We start from the raw sequence: 16,260 nt of genomic DNA, 5'->3' as shown, positions 1-16,260 counted from the left end.
ATGCCTTAGCAGTACTTTATTGTGCACATTTACATGTTCTCTGAATTAGTGTTATCATAGGCTCTTGAAATCATCACATTCATGTAGCAAATTCTTCAACAATAATACCCTTTCACTTTTCACCACAATATATACAGTTAACGCTAACCTGTGGTAAAAGCAAGTTACAGCACTGCAGAAATGGATATATAAATTATACACAGAACTTGTACATGAAGAATTAATTAAATTGCATACTGTTTAATGGGAGAAAATTACAAGAAATATGGCTACAACTTATAATGGGAAATTCAAAATATACTTTTGGTATATAAAATCATGTACAATTAAAATTCCAGTGAAGTGCTTTTTTTTTTTTGCTTGAAACTACAATGTAGTGGAATAGATTATTGCATAACTTGCCTTGGCAACAGATGTAGGCTGCCAAGAACCACAGAAACTGTCCTTAAAAATTACATATTGCCTTTCTTAACTCCCTCTCTATACCTCATTTCTTTCTCCTCCTCGACTTAGCATCTACACACCTCACTTTCTACTTCTATTCAGTCCTTCATATTTTCTTATAGACTGACCTGGGCAGACTTCAAATTATACAATATAACTCTTACCCGACTCTTACCTTTCTCAACTATTGCACTTTCATCCATGCAGACATACAAATCCCTTAAGCTGCTGCAAATTCACTATTAATTGTTCTGTCCAGAATGGACAAACTGCAGTGGTTAGTAGGGGAACCTTTACATTAGTAGAGGTAACACTGGTGCTGTAGGCTGAATAATAAGAAAATATAACACCAAGTGACCTATTCTTCAGGGGCTTTGAGAAGCGTACAAATGCTGTTGTTTGGTTAGTTTTCTAGCTTGAGTCTAAATGCAAATAATACTAGATGCTAGACTATGTAAAGCTTTTGTTGGGGGTTTTCTAGACTAGGATTTAAGTATGTAAGCACGTTAACACTTAAAATCCTAGCCTTCATAAAGCTTTGGTGACTACGCACTTATGCATGTAATAAGTGAAGATTTCGTGTCCTAGAACCCAAAAAGCTGATCAGCAATGAGAGAACTCAACATTCACTGGTATTGAACAAAATATCCAAAATCCTGACATGGGACAGTTACTGTGGGGTTGGAGCAAACTGGACAGCGTATCTGCACTTCGCAAATGACACCTCTGAACACTTAACACAAGAAAGCTCCTACCACGGAACTTTAACTTAATACACTGCTTTAGACAACAGTTGGTAGAACACTGTAGGTAGTGGAGATACCGCTCTCCTCATCAGTGGTGGGTCACATAAAACAATCTTCATTTACAAACTGCAGATCTGGAAAATCTTGGATGCTGTCCATTTAACAAGAGAAAGCACCATTAAAACTAAATATCATAGTTTTATTTCTCCATGTGAAATGATCAAAAACAATGGCTCCAGTGTATGTTTTAAGTTTCCAGTTACCAGCAAGGTATTGCACTGTTGTACAACTGAATTCAAGCAAGGGTTCGCTGTCTAGGTTTTATTCGTGGATATAACTGTAAAAACAAAATGAAAATATTAGGCTTTGCAGGGTTGATACCAGGTTGAATATAAACCAATTTAATTACAATCAAAGGGTACTTAAAAGAACTGAGTGATATGAAGTGTTCTGGTGGGGTGAGAGACGTTTCTGATTGTTAAGCTACAGCATGTTCGTAAGTTACTTCTGAAAAGCTGAACCAGCAACAGCAGGAAGCCAAGGGCTGACTTAACTCCTTCAAAGAGCGCCAAAACTGCTGGCTCTGAAAGTGACTTGTTCATTTAGTTCAAGACCCCAGACTACACTACAGGACACGTCTCTGTAAGTCCAAGAGTTCCCTGTTTAGCCCTAGAGAGAGCTTACTTCAAGCTTGGTAAGGCTTTCTTACCCATTTTGTCCTCTGTATCTCTCCACTTAGAGGCCTTACATTCCTGGTCGTTTGTGATAGCAGTGTTACATTTGACTGAGCACTGCATAAATGACTTGCCTAAAGTTGTCACCTTCAAAGTTTCTTCCTGTTACAAGGTTGTATAAGGTTATTAGAAACCTTATGCTAGGTATTAAAAACCTTCCTAAACTTCTTGGCCAAAACCTACAGCTGCCTAATAAAGTCACTGCACTTTGCATAGGGGCCTTATTTTTTAATCAAGGGAAGTAAATCTTAGTATACTTAATATATCTTAGTAAGTTATTACAGCCTAAGTAAATGTAGGACTAATCTCTTAACCGTAGCCTCTCCTTTCTGTTTTCGATAATAGAGGCCTGACAGAATAAGGATATTCTGTTTTGCACCACTTAATAGTAGGGTGTTCAGATGGTGCACAGAGGGATTCTGACCACAGATCCATCTGGTGGTCCTATTTTAAAAATTAAAAGGCGGGGGGGAGAGGAGAAGGTAACTTAGAACTTACCCCAAGAAGATTTTTAGGCACGTAGCCTTCTTTATCATTGAGGCGGGCCCACCACCACTCCGTTTCATTGTCATCCTTGCGTCGTAGAATAGTAATGGCATCGCCCTCATGGAACGACAACTCATCATTGTTCTGGGCTTCATAATCCCACAGAGCATACACCACTCCTTTATTCATCACTCCCAACTTTTCCTGCACTCCTGTTAACAACAAATTAGACAATACACTAAATTGTAAAGTAACCTATTTTTCCCTCTGAGATGTTTAGTGTGGACATTGAGGCCGAAATATTAGTCTCATTAATAATATTCCATCAACAATTTTCAGCACTTCCTGAAACAGCTTCAGAAGTTTAACTACGTGACAAAATCAAATCTGGCAGAATCATTGAAAACAATTTAGAGCACAAGGGTTTTTTGCTGTTGGTGGTGGTGGTTGTTTTCTTAATATATATTTAAATGTATACATATAGATATACACACACAATGGAAACCATGGTTGCTTTTTTTTCAGATGAGGAAAATAGTTTTGCAAGTGTCTGGTGCATGTTTCTCATAGGCCTACATTCTATAACAGATCTTATATATAGTAATGCTTGAAGCTTTTGTAAATCTGCACGATGTCAGGTGTACAGAGCCTTACTGAAGCTTATATCCTTTCTCTGTAAATTAAAATGTGTCTGCTCTCCATCAAGGTACTTGCAAAATGTCTCTAAATGTAATCTGCTAAAAATTTGTGCATCTGGAAGTTAAAATGTCTTTATCAAGATACTTGACAACTCACTGTTACTGTGAGAACCTCCCACTGGAAGCATTTCCTTGAAATTAAATGAAATTAATCTTTAAAAATTAACATTAGAAGGAGCCTGTGAGCAAAGCAGGCAAGGACTGTAAGCAAGATAATAACCAGAAGACTCTTTTTTTTTAGCATTTGAAAGAACACATGCAGGGCAATATTCTCAAGTCTGGAGCCTAAGCAGATGTTTCAGACAGAGAAACAGGAAAAGGAGGAATTTTACAAAGGCTAAAAACAAGTTGGTAAAGTCTGATCACAGCTTACCGTACAAGAACTGGGAACACTGAATATAACCTTCTTCCATCTCTTCACACTTATCTGCAGCAGTTTCTATGTCACTTATAGTTGAAGCAAAAATAGCTGCCCCTGATTCAACCAGTAGTTTACAGAGATGAACACTATTGCAAGAAGCAGCACAATGCAAAGGTGTCCTGAAATAAAGCAAATGTGTCGGCATCAAAAAAATAAAGTTCCAAGAATCCTAACTATTTTGTCTTCCAACAGCGCATTTAGTCCGTCTGTTTTTAAAGGCAGTTGTTCTTTATGATTATAGTGTATATATGCATTGCTCTAAACCTGCTGAACAACCTGGAGTGGATTCCGGCACTTACCTGACTCCAGTAAAGCCATACATTTTAAAATAGATGTTAACAAAAATAGCAATTTTCATAGCTTGCAAGACTGTTGGACATAAAAAGGTATTTTTCAATATGAGGAAATAAAACTGCTCAGCATAGCATCGTTTCCTATCTCCATACTCTTTACAAGTGCTACATCTACTTGTAAGGCTAGACCTATTCTTCAGAAACACAAAATCTGTAGACGAGTTACTTGAAAATGAAGCTTAAACAAACTTTTGTCACTCATTATTTAAATTACTTCAGCATGTAAACACGAAATGCACCAATAAGGTAAAAACAAAATATAGTGCAATTTATTATTCAAGGGTGCTCGCACACGGGTTAAATATACTGGAGCTCTGCAGTTGAGTTTGCCACCATCTAGAGATCAGAAAGTGCTCATTTGCTGCGAGAAAAGGGGAAGGAAATTGTTCCTCAAACAGGTCTCCATTAAGATTTGGATTTGCATCAAAATAGTGTTTTTCTAGGTGCTAAGTTAAAAATCAGGTTACTTACCACCCATCACTATCTGCTGCATTTACATTTACCCCAAAATCAAGGAGGAACTTCACAATGTGGTGATGACCAGCACACACTGCGTTATGCAAAGGTGTAATTCCTTCATCATTGGGCTTGCTGGGATCATCAACCTATCGAAAAAACAAAGGAGTTCAGCACTTTTTTTTTTGAATATTCAAAAGAGGTTGCCTTTGCTTAGAAGCTCACCTCATATATGATTCTTTGTACAAGATCAAATTCTCCCTCCAAAGAAGCATCTAGGAGAAGAGCCAATGGATTGAACTTCACTCGCAAACCATGGCCTGTTCTTTCCGAGTTAGGTTTCTTCAGGTTGGTACGTTTGGTCTGGGTGGAAATGAAGGTTTAAAGGCGTTACTTCAGGTTGCAGAGGTGTTACAAACCATTCAGTTACTTTTTACGTAGATGAGGAATCCTATCCTCCTTGGATGGCCGTAAGAACTATGCAAACACTTCTATTACAGTCCATTAATAAAAGACTCAATATCTTACTATAACTTACTCAGTTTAAACTGAAAAAGCATGCTGATATAATCTAGAGGCTCCTATTCAAAGGTAACAAGTACAAGGGACAAAAGGATTGAGGCAATGGCTTTTGAGCACCACAATCTTACTTGTGGCTAAGATGAGCTGAATACATCTCTGGTGGATGGCCTGAGACAGTGTCAAAACTTTAGCTCAGACTAGAAAGCATGACAATTAAACACGAGAATCGGTTTCTAATCAGGGGAATTTCTGCCTTGAATTAGCAAAATTGTCAGCCGTAGGTCAGTAGCAAGAAGACTTGTGAGAAAAAGTCCATAAAGCTATTTTATGCCACATTCTAGATGGTGTAATCAGAAGAAACATCCTCAAGATCCAAAGCACATTTGAATATGGTTGAGAATATTCTGCATCATTCATGTGTCTTTGCCACTTTCCAGAAAAATAAAATCTACTGTTAATTAGAGCTTTACAGAATGCGTTTAGTCTGTAGCATCACAAGACCTGTTCTCATTTACGCCCGTTTAGCATGGCTATTTCAGTTTGGAAAATAAGCCTCCCAACATATGAGTAATATCTGTTGCTAACATACTCCATTCTTCCAGAAGTATCCTGGTTCACTTGTCCTCCTGGAAAACACACACAAGAAGCCCTGTGCACAGTGCAGTCAAGTTGTAAGAGAAATGCGAGGTTTTTGCTAAAGAATCTATGATAACTCTAGGTGAGTCAAGAAGTGGAGATATGTTTTGAAATCAGTGTTAAAGTGAGTCATGTTAACAACTAAGAATAAAACCCATTTTGCTCCCCACCTTCAATTCTCCATATGCTGTGGATTTTGGTATTGACAGAGGCGACTAGTATTTAAAAGATTTTGGTACTAGAAGAGGAACTTGGAAAGCAATTCAAATTGAAACAAATCCATTAGAAAAAGACTTCTGCTAAAACAAGTCAGCTGTGTTTGTTAGATTTGTCAGCCTCGGTCTCACCTCTCTCTACTGAGAGGGGGAAAAGGAATGCATTTCTCCCAGAATAGCTTTTCAGCCTGTATGCAGATTTAAAATCTCCACTGCAACTCATAGGTTCATATAAACAGTTAACTTTGTAGCCCTGACGAAATGAAAATTTATTTTTCATGTTATCTCAGATACCAGAATTAGCTCTATGACAACAGTATATCCCAAAAGAAGTTCTATATCCTAAATTACATACACAACCTCCTGTTGCCTGTGTCTGTTTTCGTTATTAAACAGCTCCACTAGTAAAGAAACTATTCCATCAGATTATTCCTTGGAGTCACTTTTTTTTTTATTTTAGTATCAAAACTTGAAATGCGAGCCTACCATTTAACCTTAAGCATAACTGGAAGAGCGTAAGCTTAACACACAGCTAATTCTGTAGTTCAAAATCTGTCTTTCAGTTACTTACTGGAGGGACTGGAGGAGGAAGAGCAGGTTGCAAAGGAACTTCCTCTTCTACTGGAGAACTGACCTCAGGCGTGGGACTGGACGACTCTTCAGTAGAAGGAACTATAGCAAGATTGTTGTTGTTGTCTTCAGTTGTCTCAGGTGTTTGATTTGTGGTTTCAGTGCTGATCAGTTCCTCAGTAGCAGGAGAAGGCAATTCATTATCATTGGCATCTGATGAAGGGGGTGGCTCATCAGGAACAGGAACTGTAGGCTGCACAGAGATGGGTTCCTCAATATTGCCATTGGTACTGGTGTTACCATTATCAACATCTGCTAGGATGCCTATGAAGTCCTGGGGATTGCTTGGCTGATAGAAAGGAGCACTTTCTATTCCTCCAGCAAGAGTATTAAAGCGCTGATACAACAATTTTTGTATATTTGGTCCACTTGGGCCTTCTGGTTCAGTGATAGAACTACGCTTCTTTAACGGCCGAGGAGCATTGGCCAATTTTCTCCTCAGAGCTTCCAGATCAGCATCACTTTGATATCGCAGGGGTGAGTGCACAATAGGTGTGAGCTTTGTAGGACTGAGAGGACGAGGAATGTTTTCCACATTGCTGTTTTCACTGGGTGGTGGAGCGTTTTCCAGCTCTTGATCTTTTTCAGAGACCTCAGTCTGAGGCTGAGACTGTGGCTGTGAAGGAGTCTGGGCAGGCAAAGAACCATGAAGGAATGGCAGTGGCGAGGGTGAAGTTGAACCAGACTGTAATACAGGCTTTCCATAAACTGAAGGAAAAAACAATGGAAAACAGTGAAGATCTCTTCTCAAATTATGTAATAAAATATTTGCAAATAAACCATATGTCTTTGTTGCTACTTGTTTGATACTAGTACAGAAAATAATTATGTTGGAATCCATCAAAACAAAAATAAATACTCACCTGTTGGTGATGGCAACCACCAACTCGCTATACACAATTTTTTTCAACTTATTTATAAAAGCATAGATGGAGCATCCAGACTGTATTGTTCTATTCCTATCTTGTTTTAAATAAAAGGCAACTGAACGTATGCTTATTATCACCCCCAAGAGAAATGGGATCATTCTGCTGCTATACTACATACAAAAAAGCAAACAAACAAAACTTCTCACAGATTTAGAGAGGCTTCTCAAACAAGCTGTCATTTATACTGATACGTAAAGTAAACTAAGCCTAATAAATAGATTTTAATAGTCTATTTCAAAGGACAAAAAAAATAAAGCAATGTATGTTCTACCTGCTTTTACTGACTTATTTAAGGTATTATATACAGCTTGCTGATAATTCTTTGGTGGTGTTGCTTGTTGAAGATACATTGAGTAGATGGAACTGGAGTTCACTGTCTGTGGCCCTTTTCTGGGAGACTGAGGTCTTGATCCTTTATCAGCTAGAAAAGGTCTGATGGCCACAGTTAAAGGCAGTTCTGGCCTGCCATCTCCTCCTGGGAACAAGGGGGGGCCAGAAGGCTGATACGTGGGGCTGGGAGGTACAGAAATCCGCTGCTGAATCTGCTGCGAAGAGCTGGGTTGATGCACGTTGCTTGGCGGCGGAAGCGGAACAGGTCTTTGCCGATTTGTTATACTCGTTCCGGGTCTGGGCAGGCTGCCATCCTTCCTTCTTTCTAGAGAATTTGTAGAACCTGTTCCTAAGGGAACTGGGCTTGGATAGGTCCCATAGTTTTGAGGTAACTGCTTGCTTACACCAGGAATTGTTGGTGGCACTTTCCCCAGATCAAGACCCTATGTAAGAACAAAAAAAAGTATAACACCTCATTAAATAAAATACTTGTGAGCAAGAATATTCTTCATTCAACAAAACAGACTAATAATCCGGTGTAACAATAAAGGAGTCAGTGTAAGTAATTTGTCATCTTTAACCACGACCTGAATTTACCACCAAGACCTACCGTTTAAAGGCATCTTCAGTTATAATACATTAATATGAAGGCAGAACTACTTGAGTACTTTCAAAGCCTTAATGACCAGTTCTAGGTTCTGGACCTCAGTATCTATTTGATAATTGATAATGTTTTGGTACACTGTCACTGCTATCACACTATACAACTTAAAGACAAGGTCCTTATTCTTTAAAGATTACACTGTTAAAGAATTCATAAAGTACAAGAACAACAGTGCAGACAGACACCACCAACGGACTCACTGAAGGATTATTTTTTTTTTTTTTAAGTTTTTTTCCAAGATAAAAAGCATGTTGAAAAGTAGTAATTTACACCAAGGAAAAACAGTAACAAAGATGTGAATTGGAAAAATAGGAAGGTGGGGAAGATAAGGACAAACAAATGGGGAGAAAAGGGGAAACCGGATATGTAAAAGAACAAAAAGTTCTATCAACAAACCACTTAAGCTGAAAAAAAAAAATCCATCAATTGCAATGTGGTAAGAACACAAAGGAAAAGGGGGGAGGGGATACAAAGGTAATTTCACTTGTGACATTTTAAATTATAAGCAGAGAAATGAAAAAAGTGTAGATATCTGAAGCAAGTTTGGCTGTGGAAGCCAAAGGTTCATAATTTCAGCAAAACAGATCTAAAAATGCACCACAGAGTAAACCCACCAGCTTATCAGTACTTCCTAATACTGAAGTTGGCAAAGGTTGGCTGGATATAGTTCCTTGTTTTAAAGCAGTGTCCATGCTTGATTCTTTCCAGTCTGTGTTGGAGATCTGAGGGGGTTTTACCACAGGGGCTGAGCTCTGCTTAAGTATTGGCCAATTTCCATCATTAGCTTGAAAACAGATGAAAACACTATTTAAAATAATCCATACCACCATTGTAAACAAGCAAAACAACACGTGAAACGGAACAGGTTAGATTACAACAGGATTAATTTGATTCCAGAAATCAGATGAAGCGCTATAATGTTTGATTCAGAAATCAATACCCAAAGCCCAATCACTGTATATATAACATGCTGTCCATTAGCCTTTGACATTTGAATTGTACCAAAAATTCCTATAGAAAAAAAGATTGTTAAAATTTTGCTTTGAGTGTTGCATATTTCACTATTAAAAGGCACAGTTAAGTTCAGAAAAGAAGTCTTTACAGAAACACTTAAACGTATTTCCTTTGGTACTCTCCAGGAACACTGTCAAATTATGACACACGTTAAATCTACGTCTCCGTGTGGACTTATTCCAAATTTAAACTATTGTTAGTGGGTTCATTGACTCACAACAGGAAGTAAAAACTCATTTTAAGAATGTGTTAGAACAAAAGCCTACATTCCTTTACTGGATGTGGCTCTTAACTTACCTTTTGTTTTTTCCTCTACATACTCACCTGATCAGCATTGCCTCAGAGATTTAATTTTAATGAAACGTATGAAGTCAGCTGACAACAAGAAGTCACAGTGCCAAAATACAAGTCATGGACTTTTATCTTCATTGCATGAAAAAAAATCATGCACAGCTGCATGTAAACTAAGGCAACAAATCCTTAACAAATCCTAGATGCTTTGATACGTTATTTTATTAACTGCAGACTATTTACTTTCTGTTCCCCAAGTAAGTGAGAGAGTTTAAATAGCCTTATAATCAGATCTGTTTTTACAGATCCTTGGCTAGATTCTAGGGCTTAAGTCTGCCTTTGACAGATTAAGCTTTAGATGTCTCTAATAAGGTGACGAGAGATCATTTCTCCTTCCCTATCGCCTGCAGTTAACTTAGTGGAGCATTTAGTAAAGATGACATGTAACACTTTACTAGACAATGGCAACTATATGGGGGTGGGAGATTAACTGAGATTTCTGGACCTCATAGTAAAACCCCATAGTAAACCCACAGCAAAAGCCCATAGTAAAAAAATAAGATCAAATGAAACCCAGGCATTTAATGGCAACGTTTCCTGTTTCGTTTCACTCTTAAGCCCCTAGAAAATAGAATCAGCAAGACTATTTCGGGGATTCCGTGCCATCCTCTGTCTAGTATAGATGATAGTCTGAGAACAAGATGCATAGAAATATTTTAATTACATTGAATTTAACTTCCCCACTACTTTCTACACGAGCTTTATCCTTTTTACTGAGTATCCCTTTTCTTCTCCCCACCAAAATGACAACCTGAAGATTTCTGGACAATTGCCACCCAATGTTTTCACTACATGAGTGCAAATTCATTCTATTGCTTGTAAATACTTCGATGAGCTTTGTTCAAATCATATCGCTTACTTTTAAATGAGCAAAAAATAAAAGTTATACCTCTGCATATGAGGTATCCTACTAATTATTTTAACTATATATGCAGACTATTCCTTGGAATTCCATACACAATATTGTATTAACCTTTTAAATTAAAATCAACTGTGTTCGAATCATGAGAAAGAATTACTCTGGAGCAAGACTGGTTTTGTGGTAGGTCATTTAAACAGGATGAACACTTCTTTATTTTTACACTGAGGATAAAGTATGTAGCATGATCTGAATTCTGAGGTAACAGACTGGAAGTAAATCCAGACCCTCTCTCCTCTTAACTTCTGTTTCATTCTACTTATGTAACAGAGTGTTCGTAACAGAGTGCTCCCGTCTTCATGTCCTTTATATTACAGTCTGGCAGACTGGCAACTGTCACGCACTTTGTATGAGCACACCTTTCATATACTCCCACAACCCGAGGTGGATCTCATGCACTTAACTAAGCTGCTGTTGCGATCTCCAACAGCAGCGTATGGCACCAAGTGCTCAGAGGAGGCAACCAAGCAGCATCTCCCTTCTGTCTTTGGTTTGACTCTCACCCCACAGCCATTTCAACCAGCTGGATTCATTTTCTCTTCCATATGTACCCTCTTGTCTACCTGCCTGTAAGACTACCCAACACCCAGTGCATTTCAGCTCCCACCAGCCAGATTTGTATTTACATAAATAAGACAGTGACATAGACACAAGTTCCTGTGCATTTTCTCTGATTTTACCTAAAGACTATTGCAGGTCTAGATCCATGATACTTGCTACAGCAACTGAAGTGTAAGCCAAGTATATTGTTTTCGTGCTATTGAAGTCAGCAATATTTTTGCTATTGACTTGCACAAGGTGAGCTTTTATCCCACCTCTGGGGCCAGTGCAACACAAAGTCTCAAACTTTCACACAAAATAACTCAAGCTAAACGTGTATATATTACATCTATCTACTCTGAGATACACTAAAACATCCTTTGGTGATTACCACAAATTTTCTAATGATTCTTCTCAATTTTTTTTAATGAAGAAAATTCATCCCTAGAATGCTATTGCAGTACTCTAAGGATGAATTTGCTGCAAATCCATTTACTTCAAATGTGAAAAGCAACTTCTAAACAATTTTACATCTCAACAGCATCTACTACATACCAGCCCACAACACAAGTTCTAAAGATGCTGTTTAATATGCATCTGTATGCAAGAGCTCAGATGACCATATTAAAAACTGAGTTCTTAGCTAGCCAAGTATCTTCTACGGACTCACAGTGCTGGGTGTCAAAGAGAGTAGGTGCCAGACGGATGACATTGTGAACAGCAGACTGAAGAGAAGTGGGAGGTGACAGAATAGGATCCACTATTATGTCTAAATCAGAAACCTTCCAGGTGTCTGGAGATTTTTTCACACACCCCCAGTCTGTTTCTACGGGACACACCAAGGCAGATCCAGTTACACAGAAAAAGAAAGAAAAAAAAGTGGTGGAAAAATTAAAACAATGACAATGGAGAAATTAGAACAGGAACACGCAGATAATGAGAAACAAAAGCATGACAGTTGAAAAAAAATCCCATTTTTATTTCTTCCAGGGAGCATATAAAATTCTCCTAAAATAAATCTACCATAATGGACTTTCTTCAAGTATGTTCAAAGTAATAAATACAAAGTCAGTCCTAAGGTAGACTAAGTACTTTTATAAAAATCAAAGAGCTCTCATTCATAGATCTTAAAACCTTGTGAGTTCGGTCCAGAAGTATGTATGTGTTTCCAGTAAGGTTAAGATTTATAAAACAGGGAATTATTTCTGGTTTGTGAACTTAAAAGTTATGAACTGCCCCATACATTGAAGAAGAATCCACACATTCAAATCTAAAACTGCTCCAAATCTGTCATTTCACCCCACAATTAAATCCTTCCACATTCTTAAATTTTTCTATAAAAACAGTGATTGGGTTTCTATAGCCTTTGAATCAACCTAAAGATATTGTTAGATCACTAATATCATTGGAAAATACTGTGGACTTTTTTTGTTTGTTTGTTTAAAGTTTTGTTGTTGTTTACTTTCACTTCCTGACCTTGGGATTTCTGGGGGGGACATTCCTGTTGTTCTTTCCTACAAGCGTACAGAGGTTCTGATGGTCTTTCCTTCAATCTTTTCCTCCCTGTTTGGAAGGATGTTGCAAGCTTTGCTGGTGTATCCAGTTTTAAATACTGGAATGCACGTGAATATTGCAGAAGCTTTGGTCTAACAGTCATCCCTTATCTCATTTCTAGGTCTCTCCTAGAAGATCGTGCCGAATCAAGTCCTGTGGTTAGATCGATTGGACCGTGCATTTTTTATTTTTATTATGCACATGTATTTGTATTTATAAATCAATAAATATTTATTTGTATTACTCATGTTAAGCTAGCCACTTATTAAGAACTCTGATTTTGCTAAGATGTGAGCACACAAGTGAGCTGTGCCAAAATGAAAACTTAATTGCACAAGTATCATGACTTGCTTCTGTCAGTCTCCAATGTAAATTTTAAAAAGTGTCTTCTATTTTACAATATAGATAAAATTATTAATTTTGGGAAACATGGGAACCGATTTCAGTTATGGAGAATACTCTAGAGGGGCAGCTCCTTTACTAATGAAGGCAGATAGAAGTAAACACCATCAATGCTAAGGTTACACCACTTCAGAAACACTTCAAGAACCACGAATACTCATATCTCTGCAGGAGCAAAAGCTTCCCATAGCTTTATTGCATTCTCCTACTTAGTCTCCTTCTGAGTAGTAGTAGTATTTTTACTAGTTCACTAGTTTTGGTTTGCTGTGCATATACAATGAATAGTTGTTTATAATGTTGTTTGCCACAAAGTCGATTTCATTATTATATTCAAACACACAAACTAATTGAAAAGCTATTAAGACAGAACAGTTAATTCACAGAATCTGTAAAGGAACATGTGCTCCTTTTAGTGTTTTACCACATAGTATAATCACAAAGAAAACATACTCTACCTCCTGAGAAAAACTCATGGGAAAGAGGTAAAAATGGCTCATACCAAATAAGTAGTGTCCAGTGAACAGAACAGTGTTGAACACATCTAAAAACTTGCCTTTTCTGCTCCAGAAATTATCTCAACACAGGATCTCTTAAGATTACTCCTTTTCTTATTACTCCTTTCCAAATAATATATATTAACAATCATCACACTTAGGTGCTTACCAGATTTTGATCTCCCATGTGTTGAGCTAGAAGCAATGGTGAGAGACTGTGGTTTAACTGGATCTACTGGTACAGCGTAAGTGCCAGCACTTGGAACTTGGATGTAAGGTCCTACAGCTGCCACCCGTCCTGAAGCACTCAAAGATGATTGGGGTGATGAAGTTCCATTAATACGATTCAACTAAAAATCAGACAAATTGAAACGTGAATTTCCATTTAATCTAGGCATTTGTGCATGAAAATGAGGTCTGAATTTAATTATCTGGAACCGTGCACTGTAGCTAATGCACTTTAATAAATTACCGTACTCCATATTATGCAAAAAAAAAGAATTAGACAATTTTTTTCCTTAAAACTAACACCTCAAAAATTAAATTTCTCAGCCACAGCACATACTTTTCATGAAGAAAACTTTTACTGCGTAAGGTCTCTTTTCAATGTACCTTTCGTATAAATAAATAAATTTATTTATTGAAATCAACACCTCCAGCTAGGAATACATAGGGGAATCCATAAGTGATCTCTGTAGTCCTCAGACAAAAGGTCTACTGATTTCTAGTCAAAGTCCCAGACAACTATCAGCTAATTTTATCAGACCCTTTATTACATTTTTATCATTTTTTCTGTTCCAAGGAAAAACAAAGACAAACAAAAAACCTACCTTTTTGATGTTTTTATGCTCTGAAAAACAGCCCATGATCAAACTTCCTACAAATCTATACTATAATTTTTAATCCAGTATGGTCTGTACCACACAGAAAAAAAAAAGCAGCAGTTTTCTGTTATCTATGAAAAAAATTAAAATAGCTTTAAGAAGTCTACTACTTTTCAAATGGGTTCTTTAGATGTAACTGTACTACTCAGCTGGGAATAAAGTGACATTCTATGTAGTTTTAATAGGCTGTTGATAAACTAAAGTGTGGCCCTTTGAATAGTTTATCTTACAGGAATGTTTTCTTTTTGACGTGCCTCAACTTTTTTCTTGTATAGTCGTTCACGCAGCTCATTGATTCGCTTGTCCATCATGGCCACCTCCATATTACGTTTGTTTAAGAGTTCTTTCTGCTGCTGAAGCTTGGAGTTCTGCTCCTGATTAAGCCTGTTCCGAATCTGAAAGAAGAAAAAAATAAAAAGCAGCACTTGTTAGGATAGTTACTTCATTTTGTCTTGGCCAAGGTTGTTTTTAACATGTTGTTAAAAAAAACTGAGGCAACATGGATCAGCCATGTTCTGACATATGATTTTTTGCTTCCACACAGCCTGTCAAATTACCATGAACAACTGTTAAAAAGAAAACACTAGGACACGCTATCTTTTACTAAGCTATTGGACACCCCATAAACATGTAGCATGCATCCCGTTTATACCAACTGGATTAAAGAATTAGGCAAAAATAAATTTCATAAATCAGTTCCACAATGAAATATTAAGTCCTAGAAAATACTTGTTAAAAGTTACATTTAACCACAATGGAAGTTTGAATATCATGGAAACTAAATAATACTAAGTGATATCGAACTTGTACAAGAAATTATGCTCTTAATTCTGTTTCCAGTTCCACACATAACTTCTTGATGCCTGGATGGGAAGTTAACTGAACTGCTAGCGCATGGTCTGGATACCAGTTTTTCTCTCTGCATGAGGATTAAACCCTTCACAGCAGGTTTCCAGTAAATTAGGAGACTGATTACCTTTATAGTTTAAATCAACTATGACATCCTTTTTTTTTCTCTCTCTTGCTTTCCCATTGGCATTTTTTCATACCTTCAATAATTCTAACTGTATTGTCCCAATATTCCACTTTTCACGGCAACTGTTGCATGCAAAAAAAACCAAACCTGACGCAAATTTAAGTCTTGATAAACGTGTATGGGATCATTGTGAAGCACAAGAAAGAAACCTTAATCCACTGAGCATCTTTGTATTTAGAAATACTTGGAAGGCAGATATGCCTTGTATAAATGGAAAGGTGAAAAAAGGACCCATATTCCTAATTAGTCGTGGATTAATTGGTACTTTATATTTACTCACACAAAGAAAAAAGTGGGACTAATCTTGAAATTTAAAATCATTTTGAAATACTAAGTACACGTTAGACCTGTTGCCTCAATCACAGGAAAGTACAAGCAAACTGAAAAAAAGCCCTCCAATCCTGACACACTGACACATTAAGTATTCTTAAGCATACTGTAACTTCAAATTGTAAAAACTGGACAAAATTCCAATGTGAATGGAATAGTTAATTACTGATGTGAAAACTACTCTTCAGATGTACCAATATTTTTGGATAAAGACGTAGGATAGTGGTACAGTGAATAATGTGAATATAGTGTAGCTATAGTAGTGTATGCTGTATAGCGTACTGAATAGTGCAGTGAACATAGTGCAGCTTAACATTTAAAGAAAATCATTAAAATTATAATTCTTATGTGTTTTTGTTTATTTACATACTTGTTATAGCTATATTTCCACAATATATTTTAAAGTTACTCTTATTTGCTGCGCAGTCATGTCTCCAAGCTAAGACAAAAATCTAAGTCGGTGTGCTATATC

At 37.1% G+C, this 16,260-nt stretch overlaps 1 protein-coding gene across 6 annotated transcripts in view; it reads right to left on the bottom strand.

Moving 5' to 3' along the window:
- Positions 1–16,260, bottom strand: part of PPP1R13B (protein phosphatase 1 regulatory subunit 13B) — a 72,284-nt gene continuing 56,024 nt past the window's right edge. For 4 of the 6 annotated variants that reach the window (XM_040558819.1, XM_040558818.1, XM_040558816.1 and 1 more), the window contains 10 exons: positions 14,653–14,817; positions 13,708–13,888; positions 8,879–9,048; positions 7,542–8,043; positions 6,283–7,049; positions 4,564–4,701; positions 4,354–4,487; positions 3,482–3,648; positions 2,423–2,622; positions 1–1,527 (listed from right to left, as the gene is read on the bottom strand). In XM_040558819.1, coding sequence (XP_040414753.1) covers positions 1,486–1,527; positions 2,423–2,622; positions 3,482–3,648; positions 4,354–4,487; positions 4,564–4,701; positions 6,283–7,049; positions 7,542–8,043; positions 8,879–9,048; positions 13,708–13,888; positions 14,653–14,817 — 2,466 coding nt within the window. In that variant the 3' untranslated portion in view covers positions 1–1,485. The remainder of the gene's footprint in view (positions 1,528–2,422; positions 2,623–3,481; positions 3,649–4,353; positions 4,488–4,563; positions 4,702–6,282; positions 7,050–7,541; positions 8,044–8,878; positions 9,049–13,707; positions 13,889–14,652; positions 14,818–16,260) is intronic. The other 2 variants (XM_040558817.1, XM_040558821.1) reach the window with 1 other exon arrangement.

The sequence above is a fragment of the Cygnus olor genome, chromosome 5, assembly GCF_009769625.2.
Source record: "Cygnus olor isolate bCygOlo1 chromosome 5, bCygOlo1.pri.v2, whole genome shotgun sequence".
Classification (NCBI taxonomy): Eukaryota; Metazoa; Chordata; class Aves; order Anseriformes; family Anatidae; genus Cygnus; species Cygnus olor.
Note: the sequence above shows the minus strand (reverse complement) of the source record. Positions and strands in the feature narration are given on the sequence as shown.